The following is a 21,522-nucleotide window of genomic DNA, read 5'->3' as shown; positions in this document are numbered from 1 at the left end:
TGAGGCTGAAGCTGAGACCGAGACGTCCCCCTTCCTGGAAGCAGTTGTGGTGACAGCTAAACAAGACAGCTGTCATCTCTGTTACTCTGTCACTCAGACAATGGGGCTTAGGGAAAGAGAGCGGGGGAGAGTGGGGGCAGTTTGTCACATGCCTAGTCAGTGGCCCCTTGCTCACTTGTGTCTGCTGTACACGTGTGTGTGTGTGTTGCGTGAACACATACGTGTGTTTTGTTTTCCTCTCTGACTGCTAGGTATGTACACTCAAACTTCTTAATTTGATATCCTGTGTGTGTGTGTGTGTGTTTATACACGTGCAGTGGGAAGAGCAGGTCATGGATGTAATTTCACGCAGAGAGATTGAACTGTGGGTGGAGTAGGTGGTCCCTCACTCCTCCCCTCTTCCCTCTTCCCAGATGGAGGGATGTGGGGAACAAAGACAGATGAATATAGAGGCCTCACAAGGACCTCACAGGGGGGCTGTGTGTGTTTGTGTTTGTGTGTGGAGACAGACAGTTAAAGCTGATGCAGCACGCTTCATATTGGGGCAGTAGGTAGCCTAGTGGTTAGAGTGTTGGGCCAGTAACCGAAAGGTTGCTAGATCGAATCCCCGAGCTGACAAGGTAAAAATCTGTCGTTCTGCCACTGAACAAGGCAGTTACCCCATTGTTCCTAGGCCGTCACTGTAAATAATACTTTTTTTCTTAACTGACTTGCCTAGTTAAATAAAGGTTAAATAAATAAAATATAACCTCTACACTGCCTCTACCCTCCCCCCCACACAAAGACACTTTACCTGAGAATACAGGCCTGTTTTTCCTCTCTCTCTCTCTCCACCGTCCCTCTCTCTCTCATCTCATTATCCTCACCCATCCCTTTTTTCTCTCCTCTTCATCTGTCGCTCTGTATCCTCATCTTTCTCTCCTCCTGCTCTCCTCTCCCTCTGTCCTCTCCTCTCAGCTGGTGTGAGGAGGCGTAGGGATCTGTGTGTTCTCAGTGTGCGGTGCTGTTGACATGCAATATTTCGTAAAAGCTACAGTATCTCAACATCCCTTTTCAGTGTCAAAATACAAAGTGAATGAGAGAACACAGACATTCCCCTCAGCTTGTCCCCACACACAAACACGTACACACCTCAGCCAGCCCACAGATAGAGGCAGTAGGCAGGCAGATTAGGCCTGAGACTGAGGTGAAGTGGGATAGCTTTGCATTGGACTCGCTCTGACCTATATTCCCCTTTAATCTGAGTCATGTATGATTTCCTCTGCCTGGCCTAGTCATTAGGCAGGCTGTCACCATTTCACTGTTTTCATGGCTTTATTTCAGCAATATGGGACCTTGATCTGGTCAACAAAGATGAGATATTACACTGCCATTACTGTATATGTTTGTCATGACGATATGCAGATGTTAAAACCTCTGGGCAAGGGGGCAGTATTTTGACATCTGGATGACAAGCGTGCCCAAAGTAAACTGCCTGTTGCTAAGGCCCAGAAGCTAGGATATGCATATAATTGGTAGATTTGGATAGAAAACACACACACGTTCCTATGGCTTCCACTAGATGTCAACAGTCTTTAGAAAGAGTTTCAGGCTTGTTTTTGGAAAAATGAGCTAGAATTTGTAGTTTTTCCTAAGTGGCTCCCATTTTGGCTGTAGTGTTTGTTATGCGTTCTGGTGAATGCGCGTACTTTGTTGTTTATCTACGGTAATGACAATAACGATTCTCCTTCTTAAATTTGATCATTTATTTACATATTAGGGTACCTGAGATTTGATTATAAACATTGTTTGACTTGTTTGGAGAAGTTTATTGGTAACGTTTGGGATTCATTTTGTATGCATTTTGAGGGAGGGAAACCGGTGGATTACTGAATGAAGCGCGCCAGCTAAAATGAGTTTTTGGGGATATAAAGAAGGACTTTGTCCAACAAAACAACCATTTGTGATGTAGCTGGGACCTTTTGGAGTGCCAACAGAAGAAGATCTTCAAAGGTAAGTGATTTATTTTATCACTATTTCTGACTATCGTGGTGCATCTGCCTGGTTGGAAAATGTTTTTAATGCTTTTGTTTGCTGGGTGCTTTCCTCAGATAATCGCATGGTGTGCTTTCGCCGTAAAGCCTTTTTGAAATCTGACACAGCGGCTGGATTAACAAAAAGTTAAGCTTTTAACTGATGAATGACACTTGTATTTTCATGAATGTTAAATTTGACTATTTCTGTAATTTGAATTTCGGCTCTGCAATTCCACCGGAAGTTGTGGATGGGACACTAGCATCCCACTGATCCGCAAGAAGTTTTTAAACAATCAGTTTCGTTTTACATTTTTACTCTATTTTCATCGATGATCTGAATAAATCACTAGATACTCCGCTGATTACAATCAGGCTATGTGGTTTATTGCAGAGATTGAGTGCGTGTTTGTGTGTCAACTTCCTTGTCAAGATGCGGCGTACCATACGCGGTAAACGGACCCTGTTTGTGTTTTAGGCTGACAGTGCGTCACGTAAAGTGCGATTTATGCGACGTCGTTCAGGCCTAGACACGTTTCTCAGAGCCAGGGGAGCTCCTTCTTTACGAGAGGCTTTAGTTAGTGCGATTCACACACTAGGAGAGATCTGCATGCTGAAGCAGCCACAGCAGAACACCCACTTCCTCTCAGACTTCCTTTTTTAATGAGCAGAAAGAGAAGGGGATCTGAAGGGTCTCACAGGATGCTGCTGAAAGGTGGCGGACACACACGTCAGCATGCACATGTACACAAACGCACACACAATTAGCGCCTCTGTAAGAGCACACTGCTCTCCGGGGCACCCTTCAAACTCATAATCTCGCCTTTTTATGAATAGATTCAGACCAGAGTGAACAAAGCACCAAACAGGCAGAGTTTATATCTTACTCCTTGTGAGGTCTTGCATGATTTACTTGCATTGACATTTGTAGGAGTAAGCCTATTGCGTGGCTTACATTTGTGTTCATCGAGCGTTATGGATCCCGGTATGATGCTACTTGTAGTAATTACTTTGGTTTTAATTTATTTATATTCTGTGCGTGCCCTTGCCACCTCAGAGAAGCTATACACTTTTATGAAAGCTCATTTTGAGGTGTTATGATTCGAGGGAAGGCTATTGTTGCCAGCGAGCGCTTGTTTCCCCGAGCCTGCTTATCGCTGTTATCTCGACATACAAAGGCGTCGAAAGGACAACTGGAAATGGAAAAGGTGAAATGAAAGCCGTTCCTCGTGAGCGATTTCACCAGCCTAGCTTTTGTTGGCCTGTCTTTCCCAGAGAGAGCCTATATATATATCTCTCGCTGAGCTGACGCGGCGCGGCGCAATCTGGGTCTTCTCGCTTCACGGCCGTATCGTCTAGATGCTGTGAGGCAGGTGCTGGTGTGTGCATATACTCTATGCTGTGAGACCGACCTCTGCTGCCTCCTCACGCAGTCAGCTCCTGTTGATTCCTCCTGCTTTAAAATGCATAGCGGCCTCTTCCAGGGTCGAAGCTCATCCCGAGGAAATCACATTTTGCGAGAGAGAGAGCAGAGCGCTGAAGCGCATCGGCACGTCTTTAATCCGCGTCTCAGTGTTACAGCGCTCTGTCAGATGACCAGGCTTGGCCCAAAGCTTCGTGCACCATGTCTCACTGGACTGTGGTGTGCGTATACACACACATAAATTTCTCGGCGCCAACGCTGCTAAGTGTGTTTGGAGGGGCTGAAGACTGTAGGCACGTGTGTACTTAACCACGGGGGCTGAGTCATTGTCTTGTGTCAGTAACACAGTGGAAAAATATGTTAGGAGTGGGTATTTAAAGACGCATGTCTGTTCTCCGCAGAATGTCCGACTGTAATGTTTCCCTAGAACTGGGACATAATGGGTTGGGACCCATTCAAACAACGTGGTTAATTCTGGGTTACTCTGTCATGTTTTTTTCGCATAGCTAGAATAGAGAGTATTTTGGCCACGGTTGAGTCCAGAAAATGGCACAGCAAAGCAATATAAAGACGGTCTTAGACAGATGCTGTCTTCGTTTCGATCGGGGCTCCGCTGTATGGCAGAAATAATGCTGTTTCTTTACCCGTGTCGAAGCCACAATGCCATGCCTGTACCAACAGGTATAGTGATGCACCGATGTGACACTTTTGGCCTATATCTGATATTTTCCTTGCCAAAAAACCTTTCCCAATTTTTTTGGGGATCTGACTTTTAAGTATTCTAGTACAGTTAAATAGTTAGAACCCTGCGTCCATGTGTGTGTTAAGGCACTGCATCTCTGTGCAAGAGGCGTCACCACAGTCCCCGGTTCAAATCCAGGCTGTAGCTAATGTCGGCCGATTTATATCGTGCATCCCCACCAGAGAACATTAAGAATCTGTTCAGAACTTTGAATAAATCACTGATTCTACAGGGAATTTGGATATTCTAACTCTGCTGTCAGAGTTCCTGTTATGAAACCCAACCGTTTCATGGTTGTGAAGTCAAACCCAAGCAGATGGCTGTGGCTTGAGATGTAAATTCTGCAGACGCCAGAGTATAAATAAAGCAGGACTTAACCATCCTCAACTCACAGCCTTGCACATAGCGAAGGAAGGGAGGGAACTAGAGGAGGGACAGATAAGAGCAGGGGAAAAGCGAGGGATGTCACCTTCCATTTTGAATATCACTTACTGCTGATGAATTGTTTTGCAACTTCCTGCAACTCAAGTGCGGTCCCGTTCTCGCCATTATTTATTAACCTGATTACATTACATTCCCGTATGTGTGGATTGAAGTAGGAATCCAACACCTACACATCTGAATAATGCAAAATGCATGCTGGCTCATTCTGGCAGCAGGGTCAATGAACCACCGGTGTCTGTGGCGACGAATCAGCATATTAATGATGTGTTGAATAATTGACGACGGAGGAGTGGATTACGAGTTTGATTCGTTGTCGGAACACAAATCGGAGAGAAAGGGGGTGAGGCCGGGCTTTTAAAACCACTTTTATGGAGCCTTTTGAACTCGAGCTGCTCATTGGTTGGAGTCGACTGCAGGTTGTTTTTCTAGTTCTTTTGGCAGAGACTCTCTGTACTAAGAACCTGCTTTGTATGTCTTCTCTGAATATTCTGTCTGGTTCATGCAAGACAACGGTTTCATATTCTTTTAAAGTATACTTTCAAACGTTGTTATGCCTGCCACACCCAATTGGTAGCTGCTTACCTTTTACATCTTGCGTGGTTTGAACACATGACACCAAGGTCTGTGTAATACCTAGCTAGCTGTAAACCTGGTATTGCTTGATCAATTCAGTACAACCTGTGAAACCCAGTGCCTTTGAACACAACAAACTATACCAAAGCCTGTCTGAACCAGTGGTCTGCATCATGTTCCTATAAGGAGCTTAGAGGGAGACCGACAAACCAACTGTAGGATCACTTGACAGGCCTAGACTGCAAATGGCAGCCTAAAGCACATGTAAGCCTAATTCACACAACCACTCTTTGTACTGATCTGCCTGCCTTTCCCCATCCACCCTGGGCAGAGCACTGAGCTCACAGTACACAGCCAGTCTTCTCTCTGGCTTTGGGGGGACTGCCTTAGGATTAGGGCAAGGTGAGAGTCGCAGTCGTAGCCCATGGGTAGATAACTGGACCTCAGGAAGGGAGCCTACAGTAGTTACCTACTTCCCGTTTGGACATATGTCTTTACATCTCAAGTCTGAAGGAGTTCATGGATCTCAGTCACTGTTTATTTAAGTTTATCACAGTTCCTGAATTCCTGTGTGTGTGTGTGTGTGTGTGTGTGTGTGTGTGTGTGTGTGTGTGTGTGTGTGTGTGTGTGTGTGTGTGTGTGTGTGTGTGTGTGTGTGTGTGTGTGTGTGTGTGTGTGTGTGTGTGTGTGTGTGTGTGTGTGCGCGTGTCTTTTTTTTCAGTTTCCTGCGGTCCTTACGTAATGTCTAAGTTAGTTCAGCATGAGCGAGGCTGCCTGGTCAGAAATAGGAACAGCCATTTGCCCATGAGTAGATGTGTGTCACAGCAGAGCAGAGCACAGCTTGTGGTGACTGAACTCCTGCCTCAGACCAAGCCGACTGGAAACATGGGCCCTGACCCTGTGTGACAGGTTCACCACTATGAGGCTATGTGTTCATGTACACATATCATATCTGTGCGTCTGTGGTTTTGCTATATTTGTGTGTGAGGCTTTTTTTATGGACTCCCGAGTGGCGCAGCGGTCTAAGGCACTGTGTATCTCAGTGCAAGAGGCGTCACTACAGTCTCTGGTTTGAATCCAGGCTGTATCACATCATGTCCCCTTCTTTCTTTCCTGTGTGTGTGTGCTTTCCTGCCTTTAAGGCGGCACTTCCTCCACTCCCCTGGAGAGAAAATAACAAATATTTTCCTCGCTGAGTGAACACCTTTCAGGTGCCAACATCTCTGGAAAAGAGCCATGCCAGTTAGCAGACAGACAACAGCTGGGGAATGGATTACCAAGAAACGATTAAAAACTCTACTTCAAACTGCATAAGTTAGTACACTGCAGCTGGAAAACTCTACTTGTGGTTCAAGAGTTAGCACGGTGCAAGTGAAGTGTGTTTGAAGTTATATTTCATGTAGCGGAACCTCCCAATTAAAATTTCACTGACTTTGCAGCCAGGTCAGGTAAACAAGGTTGCCCTGTGCCCCACGAAATGAAACCCCTCTCCAAAACCCTTGCCTGACTCCAGTCTTCCTCATTTCCATGTTGTAGTACTATCCCTATTAGATGTGTTTCCCCCAGAGTGTGGCAGCTCGGAACGTTCTCTGAGTGCTGTTATCATGTCCTGTTTCTCAGAACCCCGGAGAATGGCGTCTGTCGACACTCCTCACTGCTAACCCAGCTATTAGACGCTGTTAGAGAAAAGTGCTCCGTGCTGATCCACTGAGATTGTTACTCTTTATTTTTCTCGCTTGTTCGCTCCCTCTCTCGCTTTTTTTCCCCCTTTCTCTCTATGTCTCTCTGCCTCCCTCCTCTCTCTCTCTCTCTCCTCCTCACCTTGCCCCTGTTCTTCAGGCTCTCTCTCCCTCTAACTGACCGTGCGTCTCATCAAAGAGACTCTTAAGCCTCCGCAGGTGTTGCCTCCCTCCTCTACAAGAGCCCTCCTGGCAGAAAGACCCAGGATGACATTATATTCCCAGCTTATTTTCCCTGTAGTTCAGCCTGACACCCAGAGGCTTCCTCAATCTACCAGCAGGCCATTCTCGTCTCTGTTTCTGTCTGACTAGGGAACACTAGAAACAAATCACAGCACAACCTCAAAGTCAAGACAGTTGAGCTCGGATTCAATTCCAGTGACATGAAAAGAGTGATTTAAGACTGTTTTTTTTTTTTTGACTGTGTGTGTGTCGAGTTGGTGTGTGTTGCCTAGTTACACACGTAAAAATACACACAGGTATTAAAGTATATCTTCTATTGTGTTTCAGTGCTGGCCAGTTTCAGAGGGACGGTCCAGCATGGCTTGCCATTGGAGATTGGGGACACGGTGCAGCTCCTGGAGAAATGTGAAGGTAACTGATAACCTCTACTCATTTCACACCCACATAAACCATGAATCCCCCTTCGAGCTTCACAGACAACCACTGTGACTCACAGATGGGCTGCTATTGGGGCTGTAGTCAACCTTTGAAGTTGGGCCACGTTTCCTTCCCCAGTCTGTCCCTCCAGGAGTATTGTGTTGCACATGAAAGGTTAATAGACTTTTTTTTTTTTTCTATTTGATGAGATAAACGTTTGTGGAGGCTCTCAGTTTGCTACTGTTTCCTGTGCCGCGAGAGGGAGAAGACTTTGGTTCCTGCTTCCCGCCCACACTGAGCTCAGACTGTGTGTGTGTGCTTGCCAGTGTGTGTGTCCCTGCTTGGCTGTGTATTGCGAAGGAGTGTGTGAGCCTCAAGGCCGACTCATGGGTTCATTTTTGACATAGTTTCAGACAGAGCAGAGCAGGTGCCCGTCACACTTTCCTGTTTCCACCCAGCTAACTTACACAGCATTGACGCAACCTTCCTCCCTTCTCAGGGCGTCACGATCTCACTTCCTGTTGTTGCTCAAGGACACACAGACAGACAGATGACAGATCCGTCTGAGATGGCTGATGAAGCATTCCAAACTCCCCAAAGGAAATGATCTGACATCTAATACGCACTATAAATGCGAAAGTATGTAGACACCCCTTCAAATTAGTGGTTTAGACTATTTCAGCCACACCCGTTGCTGACAGTTGTATAAAATCGAGCAGACAGCCGTGCAATCTCCATAGACAAACAATGGCAGTAGAATGGCCCGTACTGAAGAGCTCAGTGACTTTCAACGTGGCACTGTCATAGGATGCCACCTTTCCAACATGTCAGTTCATCAAATGTCTGCCCTGCTAGAGCTGCCCCGGTCAACTGTAAGTGCTTTTTATTGTGAAGTGGAAACGTATTTCAAGAAGCTCCCGACGAACAGCTCTTGTGCTGATGTTGCTTCCAGAGGCAGTTTGGAACTCAATAGGAGCAACAGCGACTCAGCCGTGAAGTGATAGGTCACACAAGCTCACAGAACGGGACCGCTGAGTGCTGTAGCGTGTAAAAATCGTCTGTCCTCGGTTGCAACACTCACTACCAAGTTCCAAACTGCCTCTGGAAGCAACGTCAGCACAAGAACTGTTCGTCGGGAGCTTCATGAAATGGGCTTCCATGGCCTAGCAGCCGCACACAAGCTTAAGATCACCATGCACAATGCCAAGCGTTGGCTGGAGTGGTGTGAACCTCGCCGCCATTGGACTCTGGAGCAGTGGAAACGCATTCTCTGGAGTGATGAATCACGCTTCACTACCTGGCAGCCCGATGGATGAATCTGCGTTTGACGGATGCTAGGATAACGCTACCTGCCGCAATGCATAGTGCCAACTGTAAAGTTTGGTGGAGGAGGAATAATGGTCTGGGGCTGTTTTTCATGGTTCGGGCAAGGCCTCTTAGTTCCAATGAAGGGACATTTTAACATTACAGCATACAGTGACATTCTAGACGATTCTGTGCTTCCAACTTTGTGGCAACAACAGTTTGGGGAAGGCCATTTCCTACTTCAGCCTGACAATGCCCCCATGCACAAAGCGAGGTCCATACAGAAATGGTTTGTCGACATCGATGTGGAAGAACTTGACTGGCCTGTACAGAGCCCTGACCTCAACCCCATCGAACACCTTTGGGATGAATTGGAACGCCGACTGTTAGCCAGGCCTAATCACCTATTATCAGTTCCCGACCTCACTAATGCTCTTGTGGTTGAATGGAAGCAAGTCCCTGCAGCAATGTTCCGACGTCTAGATTAAAGCCTTCCCAGAAGAGTGGAGGCTGTTATCGCAGCAAAGGGGGGACAAACTCCATATGAATGCCCATGATTTTGGAATGAGATGTTGGACGAGCAGGTGTCCACATACCTTTGGTCATGTAGTGTATGTGTTTGGTTTGGAAGAAGGAACGAAATACAATATGTACCGGTCCCCACAACCCAAAGACAAGGGTGTTGACAAGAAGGTCTATCTATTCTGTACTAGACAGGAGACAAGTTACTAAAAAATGGTTTCTGCCAGTGCTGATACTGTGTCATCGAGTTACTACTGTGGTGTGATGGGTAACAAACATAGCTTCTTCTCTGACACTCTGGCCAAGCGAAACCTAGAAAGAGTTCGTAAAGAAAATGCCTAGTGGAGGTCCTTCAGTAGGTAAGACCACAAGGCACCTCTTTAACACGAGGAGCACATTATGACCTTGGGTTACTAGTTCTACTTCCTGGTGCTACTTACAGCTCCTGGTACTACTGACACCCCCCTGGCTCACCAGCTTGGCCGGTGGCCACAACAAATACTGGGTGCTCAGTGCCACGTAACACCGGGCCTGGTAGGCTGCAGTAAACAGTGCAGCGACAAATCCTGCCTCCCGTGATAAAGTGTTCCAGCTGTTTTTCTTCCCTTCCGTTTTACAGCTCGGCAGCTCGACGACTGGTGCGGTCGGCGCTGAAGTGGCGACGCTTCACTAACCTGGGCTGCGTCCCAAATGGCAACCCTGTAAACTCATAGTGCTCTGGTCAAACGTAGTGATAGAAAGAAAGACTGCGGGTCTGAACGTCACGGTGACACAATGAAAATGTTTTTTTTTTTTTTTTTGTCTCCTCAGGCTGGTACAGGGGGTTCGTCCATAAGAATCCAAATGCCAAGGTGGGTGAGACTCTCTTATGTGTCACTGAGGCTGTCAGCGCAGCTGCTATTTTCAGATTCAGAAATATCAGCTCTCTGCTTTGATCTGAGGGCTGTGCAGTGAGCAGGTCAGTAGGGAGAGGCTCATAGTTTGATAATGTCACGTTGACACGCACTTACACACACACACACACACACACACGTGCGCATTATTAATTTGTATTGATTATATGCATCATTTACGCTCGCTATCAGAATCTGTTAGCGGTAGTGCCGTTTAATGGTACAGTTCAAATGACATTCACCATTCATTACTTTGGTTTATTCTCTCCCCCCCCCAGGGTATTTTCCCATGCACTTACATTCACTTGAAGAACGCCCATATCAAGAACAAAGGGTAAGTAACGAGTGTATTGTGTGTCTGTTTCCGTGTGTGTCTCCCCGTGTCTGTCTCTGAGAAGGCAAACAGCCTTATTAGATCAGCCAGTCCGGGAGGGGAGGTAGGTTTATGTCATTTTTGTGGAGAGGAAACGTTAGATAAACATTTGGATTAGCGTCATAATAGCAGAACGGAGATTGAGTGCTTCTTCGACCAGCCTCTCATAATGACATATACGTTATTAACTGCGCGTGAGTGTGTATTTTAACCCATGCTCGGTAGGTATGCTGTAGTAATGTGATGTCCCTCTCTCCTCTCTCGCTCTGACCCACAGGCAGTTTGAGACTGTCATCCCCACAGAGGACTCTGTTATCACTGAGATGACATCCACCCTGAGAGACTGGGGGGCCATGTGGAAACGGCTCTACGTGGTAAAGACTGTTCAACACACACATGTAGGAATGCATGCAGGAATTCGCACAGACATGCATGAATTTACACATACACACATGCACACACACACACACACACGCATGCACGTGCATGTTCCCATGTGTACCCCACACCTCCTGCAGAGAGGAGAATAGACCTGAGTATTAACCATTGCAGACAGGGAATGTCTTTCAACTAGTGGGCAATACATTTTGTCTCAGGTGTTTTTCCTGCAGCAAACAGTGGAAGCTTTTTTTCTGCATATTAATGAGTAATATTGCTTGTGTTTGTGTCTAATAAATGATCTGTGCTTGTTAGACAGAAAGTCTGAATTTGTGATGAATTCCTTGTTATAGCAGGCTGACTGTCTGGCCCAAATTGTTTTACTCAGAAATGTCTCTTGCTCTCTCGCTTTCTCTCTCCCTCACTCTCTCTCTCGCTCTCTCTCATGCTCTCTCTGTCGCTCGCTCTCTCTCTGTCGCTCGCTCTCTGTCGCTCGCTCTCTCTCTGTCGCTCGCTCGCTGTCTGTCGCTCGCTCTCTCTCTGTCGCTCGCTCTCTCTCTGTCGCTCTCTCTCTGTCGCTCGCTCTCGCTGCCGCTCTCTCTCTCTGTTGCTTGCTCTCGCTCTCTCGCTGTCTGTCGCTCGCTCGCTCTCTCTCTGTCGCTCGCTGTCTCGCTGTCTGTCTCTCGTGCTCTCTCTGTCTCTCGTGCTCTCTCTGTCGCTCGCTCTCGCTGTCTCTCTCTCGCTGTCTGTCTCTCGTGCTCTCTCTGTCGCTCGCTGTCTCTCTCTGTCTCTGTAGAAGAATGATGGGGATCTGTTCCATCGGTTGTGGCACGTGATGAATGAGATCCTGGACCTGAGGAGACAGGTTCTGGTTGGTCACCTCACCAACGACCGCCTGAAAGACGTCAAACAGCACATCACTGCCAGGTTGGACTGGGGAAACGAGTGAGTAGTGGAGAGAGAGACACATTCCTGCATCCCAGTCCCCAGTCCCTCTGTCTTTGAATGTCACACTCTCCCCAGGCACATGCTGTGCTCAATCAGTTCCGTTCCCCTTCAAACAGACACACACTTTTCATTTTGTATCAAACAGACACACACAAACACTTTCCACTGCGTCTCTATCTCCCGGGCAGATAAAACGACACCTGTCAGTCCCTTGCTGTTGGGTGTGGACAGATGATAGACCGCTCCCCCTGCAACACCAGTTTGAAGAGTTCTGTGACACAGCCTCTCCTTGTCTTATACCATCCCGTGCTTTGAAAGACTTATCTATCCATGGGAGATTAGAGTGTGTGTGTGGGTACCCCTTTATGCCTCTATGTCCCTGTGAGACATAGCAGACTTGCAGTTCTGTCAAGTGTGTCCTGTCTGAATGGTTTGATGCACTGACAGTCCTGTTGTGTGTGTGTGTGTGTTCCAGACAGCTGAGTTTGGACCTGGTACCCCGCAGGGAGTTCAGCATGGTGGACCCAGACGAGATCAGCGTCACAGAACTCTTCAAACTGGTGAGTTCTATTCCCAAAACCAGGAACAATTGTCTGAACACTGTTCTCTTGTTAATGTGTATTCCCCACTCACTATCCTCATCAATCCACTGTCCACTATACCTTTCTCTAGCATTAGCCACATAGCTAGCCCTAGCGACTGCTGCGTGTTTGCCAGTATTCTCATCTGTAATTCAGGCGTGTATTTTACTCTTTATTAAGGCAGAATAAAGGTACATTAGAGTCTCCCTTCGTCTTTCCCTTCCTCACTCTCTTCCTCAGGCAGCGCTCCCCCCCCCCCCCCCCCCCCCCCCTTCTGTCCCCACTCCGAAACCATAGCGACCACATCCCCTGCCTGATGCTCTAATCCTGATGCGAGGCACTTAGTGCTTTTTTGCTAAACAAATAATGTACAGGGGATGAGAAAGAGGGAAGTGAGGGATGAGAGAAGTAAAAGCCCAATGCATGTGGAAGATTACGGTCGTTCCTCAGTAACTGAGACGGAAGATACAACAGGGGAAGAACAAAGCAAATGACTGCTGTCATCATGGATGAAAAACAATAATAAGATCGCCATCATCATGACAAAGGCATCAGAGAACCCGTTTTTAATTTGTTTGGTGACAAAGGCATATCTTTAGTTGTGTCCCTCCTCGTTGTGTGGTTTTAGTGAGTTGTAGATAGGGCTGTTGCGGTGACTGCATTACCGCGACACCGGCAGTCGTGAGTCATGACTGCGGTCAGATTCTGTGTGACCATTGAGTCACGGTAATCTCCTGTTATGCACTCTGGACATGTGTTGGTAGTACCCGACTCTGTAATGATCATCAGGTCGCTAATGGCCTGGTACTCAGGGCTCTATTGTCCCTCTAACCACTCTGACATCAATGCAAATGGTTTTGAAAAACACATCAAAACAATATTGTGCTTTTAAAACTCACCTCACTGTGGTGATCAATTTGACGAAAGAAGTTCAACAACAGGTTGAAACTGAGTGGGAAACATGGTCATTGTGGGTGTTGTTTCAAAGCCTAACACAACGAAATGGACAGCGCTTTTTAAGGTGATGATTCATTTAAAACAGCCATATGCATATTAGAGAATTATGCATACTGATAGGCCTATATGAGCCCAAGCCTGAAAAGACACTGAATTAAAATGACGACTGTTCTGTTATATAATATATATTGCCTACCTGCATATTACAGAAGGCAGAAAAACATGACAAAAAAACTGATTTACAATATATTTGGTACGTAATTGGTCTAGCCTAAATTAAACAAATTCAGAGTTAGCCTACATTTATAATGAATTTGTATTCGATTTTGAATAGCATAGTAATAGGGCATTTTTATATTTCATAATTAATAGGCTGACACATTACCTTTGGCTACAGAATATTTCGCCACAGTGTGTTTCCATCTCCTCCCCTCTCTCCTCTTCAGTGCGCAGAGAGAGGGGCTGTCAACATTTTAATGAAATACAAAAGTATGTGGACACGCCTTTAAATTAGTGGATTTGGTTATTTCAGCCACACCCGTTGCTGACAGGTGTATAAAATTGAACACACAGCCATGCAATGTTCATAGACAAATATTAGCAGTAGAATGGCTTTACTGAAGAGCTCAGCACCGTCATATGATGCCACCTTTCCAACAAGTCAGTTCGTACAATTTATGCATTGCTAGAGCTGCCTCATTCAACTGTAAGTGCTGTTATTGTGAAGTTGAAAAGTCTAGGAGCAACAACGGCTCAGCCGCGAAGTGGTAGGCCACACAAGCTCACAGAACGGTACCGCTGAAGCGAGTAGCGGATAAAAATCGTGTGTCCTCGGTTGCACCACGTTCTCTGGAAACACGCACTCTGGAGTGATGAATCACGCTTCACTATCTGGCAGTCCAACAGACAAATTTGGTTTTGGCGGATGCCAGGAGAATGCTACCTGCCAACTGTAAAGTTTGGTGGGGGAGGAATTATGGTCTGGGACTCTTTCATGGTTTGGGCTGGGCTCCTTAGTTCCAGTGAAGGGAAATCTTAACGCTACAGCATACAATGACATTCTAGATGATTCTGTGCTTCCAATTTTGTGGCAACAGGTTGGGGAAGGCCCTTTCCTGTTTCAGCATGACAGTGCTCCCATACACAACGCGAGGTCCATACAGAAATGAGATTGGTGTGGAAGAACTTGACTAGCCTGCACAGAGCCCTGACCTCAACCCCATCGAATACCTTTTGGATGAATTGGAACTCCGACTGCAAGCCAGGCCTTACTCCATATTAATGCCCATCATTTTGGAATGAGATGTTTGATGAACAAGTGTCCACATACTTTTGATCATTTTGTGTATGTTCTGTTGGGAAAACATGTTACTATCGATGTTCCCGAACTAAGCACTGGGTCGCTGCAGGAACAGGGTTGGCGAGGCCATGGCATACAGAGTTTGGACGGAATATAACCTGCTATTCAGTGAAATAACCGGAGTAGCCTACCCGACATTGGACGAACCAGCGGGAAAGTGGCCTCCATTCGCTATTCGAGTGCACACGGTTGATGTCTTTTTCCTCTTACGTCTGTTCCTGCCCATTTTGATAATGGGCCATTCTAAATCTAAGCAAATTTGACATATTAGTAAAGACAAGATTCAATTGAGAATAGTCCGATGGGGGAAATAATGATCACTTGATGACAGAACCGCGTGTGCAGCCTGCGGCAAGGAACAGAGCACAAGCTTTTTTGGGGGCACTTTCTCAAATCGTTAATAGCCTAACGTCATATCATGCAGCCCGTATATCTTTGGATTTCTTAGGCATTCGAAGGTTTTTATCATTCAAAGTTAAAGTTGTCAAGTACCTCTAAATCTAGCATATTGGACCTGTTTCAAATGATCACTTCTACGCTCAACATAGCTACTTCGTATGCGCACTCTAGCTCCGGAATGGGAAACATATCCTTTCTCTGTTATTCAGCTGAGTTTAATTATAATCTTCTTATTATAAAATCATATAATATAAAATAATGGCATGAACAAGCCTACAGCCTATGGCATGGCACATAGCCAGATAACATACAGTAGGCCAACTCATATTCTGCTCTTCTGAAATAATTTTCTGCATATCATCATGTTTCTTTAGACCTGCCTAAAATAAATAATGGATGTATTGTGATGGGTATATTCAATTGATTTATTATATATTTTTAAAACTTTAGATGTTCCAAAGGTGCGCGCATCAGCGTGTGTGGAGGCCTGGAGATGCTTAACGTGTTTGTGTTATTTACGGTCAATTACCGTGAGACCGGCAGTCATTTGCAGGACAATAACCGGCTGACATAATTACATGACCGACACAGCCCTAGTTGAGGATGGAGTGCTTTGGAGGATTAAACTTTTGTATGTACAAGCAGATGAGGAAATGTCTTCTCTCTGAGTCCATCGACCAAGCCCTACAGTTACTATAGGTGTGCACTGTGAAAAATTACTATTTGGATCAACCTAAAAAAAATCACTGTTAACAACTAAATGGGTTAGGTTAAAAAAATTAAAAAAACATTTGTTGAAACCAAATATGATTCAATGCCAACTGTTATATTTGATTATTAACAAACCTATATTTCAAGTTGCAACCTATTTCTTTGAACATTGAACTTACATTTATCCTGTTGTTAAACCTAATAAATAACAAATTCAAACTAATATATATATATATATATATATATATATATATATATATATATATATATATATATATATATATATATATATATATATATATACAACCCATTTTGAAACAAGTACATTTTAGATTTTTACCTATCCACATTTCTTTAATTGGGTTACAAGCAATTAAATATATTTCCTTTTAATCAAAATATTAAGTTGGTTCCATAACATGAAATAATATCTCCAAACACTTTCTTTACATACGACTTTCACATGAACTGGTTACAATATTGTGACCAGCTCTTTACTATCACATTACTGATGCAGATATTATTTTAAAATCCTGTACAGTCATTCTGAAAAGTACTTTTTCCTCTCATGGTTAACTACCAGGAGGAGCTTATATTCATGAGCTCACCTTGAGTGACAGCTCTTTTGAAACGTCTCTGCCAAGAAACTTGGATGCAGTGTTGCAGTAAAAATCACCTCAAGCTACATTGGTGATGCACAAAGCAACTCAAACAACATTGAAATTGCATCAACGATATATATATATATATATATACACACACACACACAGCTGAAGTCGGAAGTTTAAATACACCTTAGCCAAACACATTTAAACTCAGTTTTTCACAATTCCTGACATTTAATCCTAGTAAAAATTCCCTGTCTTAGGTCAGTTAGGATCACCACTTTATTTTAAGAATGTGAAATGTCAGAATAATAGTAGGGAGAATAATTTATTTCAGCTTTTATTTCTTTCATCACATTCCCAGTGGGTCAGAAGTTTACATACACTCAATTAGTATTTGGTAGCATTGCCTTTAAATTGTTTAACTTGGGTCAAACGTTTCGGGTAGCCTTCCACAAGCTTCCCACAATAAGTTGGGTGAATTTTGGACCATTCCTCCTGACAGAGCTGGTGTAACTGAGTCAGGTTTGTAGGCCTCCTTGCTCGCACATGCTTTTTCAGTTCTGCCCACACATTTTCTATAGGATTGAGGTCAAGGTTTGTGATGGCCACTCCAATACCTTGACTTTGTTGTCATTAAGCCTTTTTACCACACCTTTGGAAGTATGCTTGGGGTCATTGTCCATTTGGAAGGCCCATTTGCGACCAAGCTTTAACTTCCTGACTGATGTCTTGAGATGTTGCTTCAATATATCCACATAATTGTGGTGTCCTTCGGCTTGCAAGCCTCCCCCTTTTTCCTCCAAACATAACGATGGTCATTATGGCCAAACAGTTCTATTTTTGTTTCATCAGACCAGAGGACATTTCTCCAAAAAGTACGATCGTTGTCCCCATGTGCAGTTGCAAACCGTAGTCTGTTTTTTTTATGTCGGTTTTGGAGCAGTGGCCTCTTCCTTGCTGAGCGGCCTTTCAGGTTATGTCGATATTGGACTCGTTTTACTGTGGATATAGATACTTTTGTACCTGTTTCCTCCAGCATCTTCACAAGGTCCTTTGCTGTTGTTTTGGGATTGATTTACACTTTTCGCACCAAAGTACGTTAATCTCTAGGAGACAGACCGCGAGTCCTTTCTGAGAGGTATGACGGCTGCGTGGTCCAATGGTGTTTATACTTGCATACTATTGTTTGTACAGATGAACGTGGTACCTTCAGGCATTTGGAAATTGCTCCCAGGGATGAACCAGACTTGTGGAGGTCTACAATTTATTTTCTGTGATCTTGGCTGATTTATTTTGATTTTCCCATGATGTCAAGCAAAGAGGCACTGAGTTTGAAGGTAGGCCTTGAAATACATCCACAGGTACACCTCCAATTGACTCCAATGATGTCAATTAGCCTATCAGAAGCTTCTAAAGCCATGACATAATTTTCTGTTTTTTTCCAAGGTGTTTAAAGGCACAGTCAACTTAGTGTATGTAAACTTCTGACCCACTGGAATTGTGATACAGTGAAATAATCTGTCTGTTAACAATTGTTGGAAAAATTACTTGTGTAATGCACAAAGTAGATGTCCTAACCGACTTGCCAAAACTATTGTTTTTTAACAAGAAATTTGTGGAGTGGTTGAAAACAAGTTTTAATTACTCCAACCTAAGTGTATGTAAACTTCAGACTTCAACTGTATATATTTTACCTCTCCCGTTTGGCATGTCTTTTGTGATGCGTTTCACAGCAGCACTGATGGATGTGTTGACATGACAACTGCGTCAGGGTTTTGAACGACCCTTCCCCCCCTTTTCTTCCATGCTGACTGAAGACCTAGCTAGCCAGTAACTAGCTAACTTTAAGTTCAAACTTTATCAATGTAGAAGCAACAGTAATTTTTCATACTTTGATCAGATTTCCTACAAATATCTTCCAATTTCTTTAAGATTCAGTGCTGGCAGTGAACATATTACCTGGAATGACATTCAAGCTCAAAGTCACACCCCCAATAGGCCATTCCTCCAGCTCTTCCGATAGGCTGCTGCCGCTACATTGCTCCCACAGCTATGCAATGCGCTTGAGGTGTTGAAAGCAATTTAGCTTTCATCCAATTCAAAAACGCATCTGTCAAATTCGTTATTTGATTTCAGACACAAATTGAATAGAATATGGTGAACGAACCAAAGCGTAATTTTGGATCATACGACTCAGAAAAAGCACTTCAGATGAACAACAGTGCCGTTCCTCTTTTTACACTGAGTATTAGAGAAAAATACCAGGGTGCACTTGGCCAACAAAGCACAAATGATTTGCATCAGAGCATGAGTGTTCGGCTAAATTATTTCTTCAAGAGTACTTGGTGGAGCATGGCGCTTGGTTCGATTCCCAGGACTGTAAAACACTTTGGATAAAAGCATCTGCTAAATGGTATTTAATATATATTATTACTTTATTGGGACCCAGTCTTGGTGATTAAAAAGCAAAAAAAATTCTACAGTATTGTGCCAACCTCGCTACCGGTAATTCAGATGTGTGTGTTAGGACCACTGAGCTGTAGGTCAGAGAGCCCAGAGCAGGGACAATAGGGCTCACTACACTGTCATACTGAACAGTGGTGATGGATAGTTCAGGTTTACCTAGGTCAACATACTGTCTCCAATTAGCACTGGCATATATGGAGATGGCATGAAGAGAGTAACCCGTTTCACACTATTGTGCCGACCTGAACCGGATATTTTCTTTTCAAATTGTCCTTTGCCGCACGTTTCATGTGATAAAGGCATAATGGAAGGATCCTTATATACTGTAGCCTCGATCTCTTAAGAATCTCAGTAGGCTGTATTTAACCCTCTCTCTAAAGCCCAGGGACTATTAGACTGTTACAATACTTGTTTCTGTTTTTCACGCTACTTACTGGTAAATGTTACATGGTGAACCTGGTCCTCTCTCGCAGCAGGATATTGAGTTCGATTACAAAAACCACTCATACGTAAAAACTGTATGCATTCATTGACTTTAAGTCGCTTTGGATAAAAGCGTCTGCTCAATGGCATAATTATTAAATATATTATGTGAACAATATTGGAACAGCTTATTAACTTACAGTACTACACTGTACTACTTCCCCTCCTGTATTAAGTGAGGCAGAAACAGTCACATGAGATATTGTCTCCCCTCGGTTGCTTAACGTACTGCGTAGTTGAGACAGAATTTCATTAGCAGCTTTCTTCTCTATCAGTTGTCACACAATCCTATTCATTCCAGATGAAACTAAACTGGGCGATTTAACCCTGTTACGTGAGCCGCGGAAAACATAACGTCTCAATGCCTGCTGGTGCCCTCTCCTCTCCTCCGTCATCCCTCTTTCTTCCTCTTCTCCACCTCTATTAGTCCTCTCCCTTTGGCAGGGACTATAGCAGCCATCTGGTGGAATGAATGAGTGAGTGGGTGCGTGCAAGAGTGCAAGGAAGACTTGGATTGGGACCTGGCTCGATGTTAAGTTGTTAGCCACCGGTTCTTCTTTTGTCCTTGTACTGGGCACCAACACAGACAGTGACTAAGGAAGATGAGAGCTCAGGGTTTTTCTGTCCTCAGTTTATGCAGACTTGTGCAGTGAGCTGTGAGTAATCTGTATTAAGGCGTCCGCATGCTTCAGTTCGGCTGGCGGGTGGACGAAGTTGGCGAACCGAACGAGTGTGTTCGCATACTACCTTAACAGACAATCGCTTGAAAAGTGGGAATTGTACTATTTTGAGATGCCGTAGCTAGTATACACTTCCTCAAAATAGTCAGAATGTAACTCAAGAAATTTGTCTTTCTTTTTTACATTTTTGCCAAGGAGATCTTAGTTGTGGATTTTACATCTAACTAAGATGTTTGGGGCAGTATTTAAAAAATAAATAATAATAATAATCATAACTAGTAATCTCTCGTTGAATGACAACAAAGACTTTGCTGAAGAATCCTTAATGTTGACCAATCACCGACGAAGAGGCGTAGACTTCAGCTACCAACTTCAGCTTGCCTCAAGAAAATATTTTGTGTGCCTGAACAACCCTTACCAAAGTCCAAAACAAATCAAAACGCCACAAAATGTCGTCATAATATATGCACAGTCTCTTCCAAACTGTTTCGGCTGGAAAGCATGCGCCACGCCTTTACAGTACTACCCCAGACACTGCTGTCAGATAATAATGTAGAGATATACTGTGGACCTGGTTGAGTTAATACATTATTATACAGTGCTTAAGAGCGCATAAGGCTTGAAGCTGTGGGTACATTGTGCTACTGTTCACTCTATCCCAGTTTAACATGGCTGATTGTGCTGTGTGTGTGTGCGCAAATGAAATAAATATAATTCCTTTGAAGCACTCTGTGTTGTGACATTCTTCCTGTAAAGGTGTAAATGGAATTTGTGTGTGTGTTTGTTCATTTCCTCATGCGTGTGTGTGTTGGACCGATCATCAGTTTTTTTTCTACAAAGAGGGCAGCATATTAACTGAAACAAATTAGATTTGGGAGACTATTAGGGAAGCGTGCTGTGAACGTGCAACCTCTGGAATTACATGGAATGCTTAACACATTTCTGGGAAAATAATATGCATCTTTTTTCCACAGCTTCACTTAAAGGGCCAATCAGCAGTTGAAACAATAAAAAAGCATTTTGACCCGCCATTGTTTTGATAAAACGTTGAGGGATGTTTCAGGAGAAATTACCTTATGGATGGAGGTACTGACCATCCGTAAAATCAAAATTATAGTTTTAAATATGTGGTGAGGCTATACAGGGTTTGTTTACAAACATTAGAGTTAAACAAGTGTCCTGATGGGGGTGTGACAGTTGAACTAACTCATGAGGCATTTATACGTTATATTCTTCAAGAATCAATGGGTACATATCATTCATTTATATGTCCAAAAAATGGATGCTTCAATTGCTGATTGCCCCGTTAATGGATATTGGAACAA

General features: G+C 44.2%; 1 protein-coding gene across 1 annotated transcript in view; it reads left to right on the top strand.

Moving 5' to 3' along the window:
* The window catches only part of LOC120031797 (dedicator of cytokinesis protein 4-like), a 163,008-nt gene that overhangs the window by 55,845 nt on the left and 85,641 nt on the right, over positions 1 to 21,522 (top strand). Inside the window, exons 5-10 of the mRNA XM_038977616.1 lie at positions 7,444 to 7,527; positions 10,171 to 10,211; positions 10,532 to 10,587; positions 10,904 to 11,000; positions 11,801 to 11,949; positions 12,428 to 12,512. Of these exons, the coding sequence (XP_038833544.1) occupies positions 7,444 to 7,527; positions 10,171 to 10,211; positions 10,532 to 10,587; positions 10,904 to 11,000; positions 11,801 to 11,949; positions 12,428 to 12,512 (512 nt within the window). The remainder of the gene's footprint in view (positions 1 to 7,443; positions 7,528 to 10,170; positions 10,212 to 10,531; positions 10,588 to 10,903; positions 11,001 to 11,800; positions 11,950 to 12,427; positions 12,513 to 21,522) is intronic.

Source organism: Salvelinus namaycush, chromosome 38, assembly GCF_016432855.1.
Source record: "Salvelinus namaycush isolate Seneca chromosome 38, SaNama_1.0, whole genome shotgun sequence".
Lineage (NCBI taxonomy): Eukaryota > Metazoa > Chordata > Actinopteri > Salmoniformes > Salmonidae > Salvelinus > Salvelinus namaycush.
The sequence above is the reverse complement of the archived record's forward strand: the minus strand, read 5'-3'. Positions and strand labels throughout refer to the sequence as shown.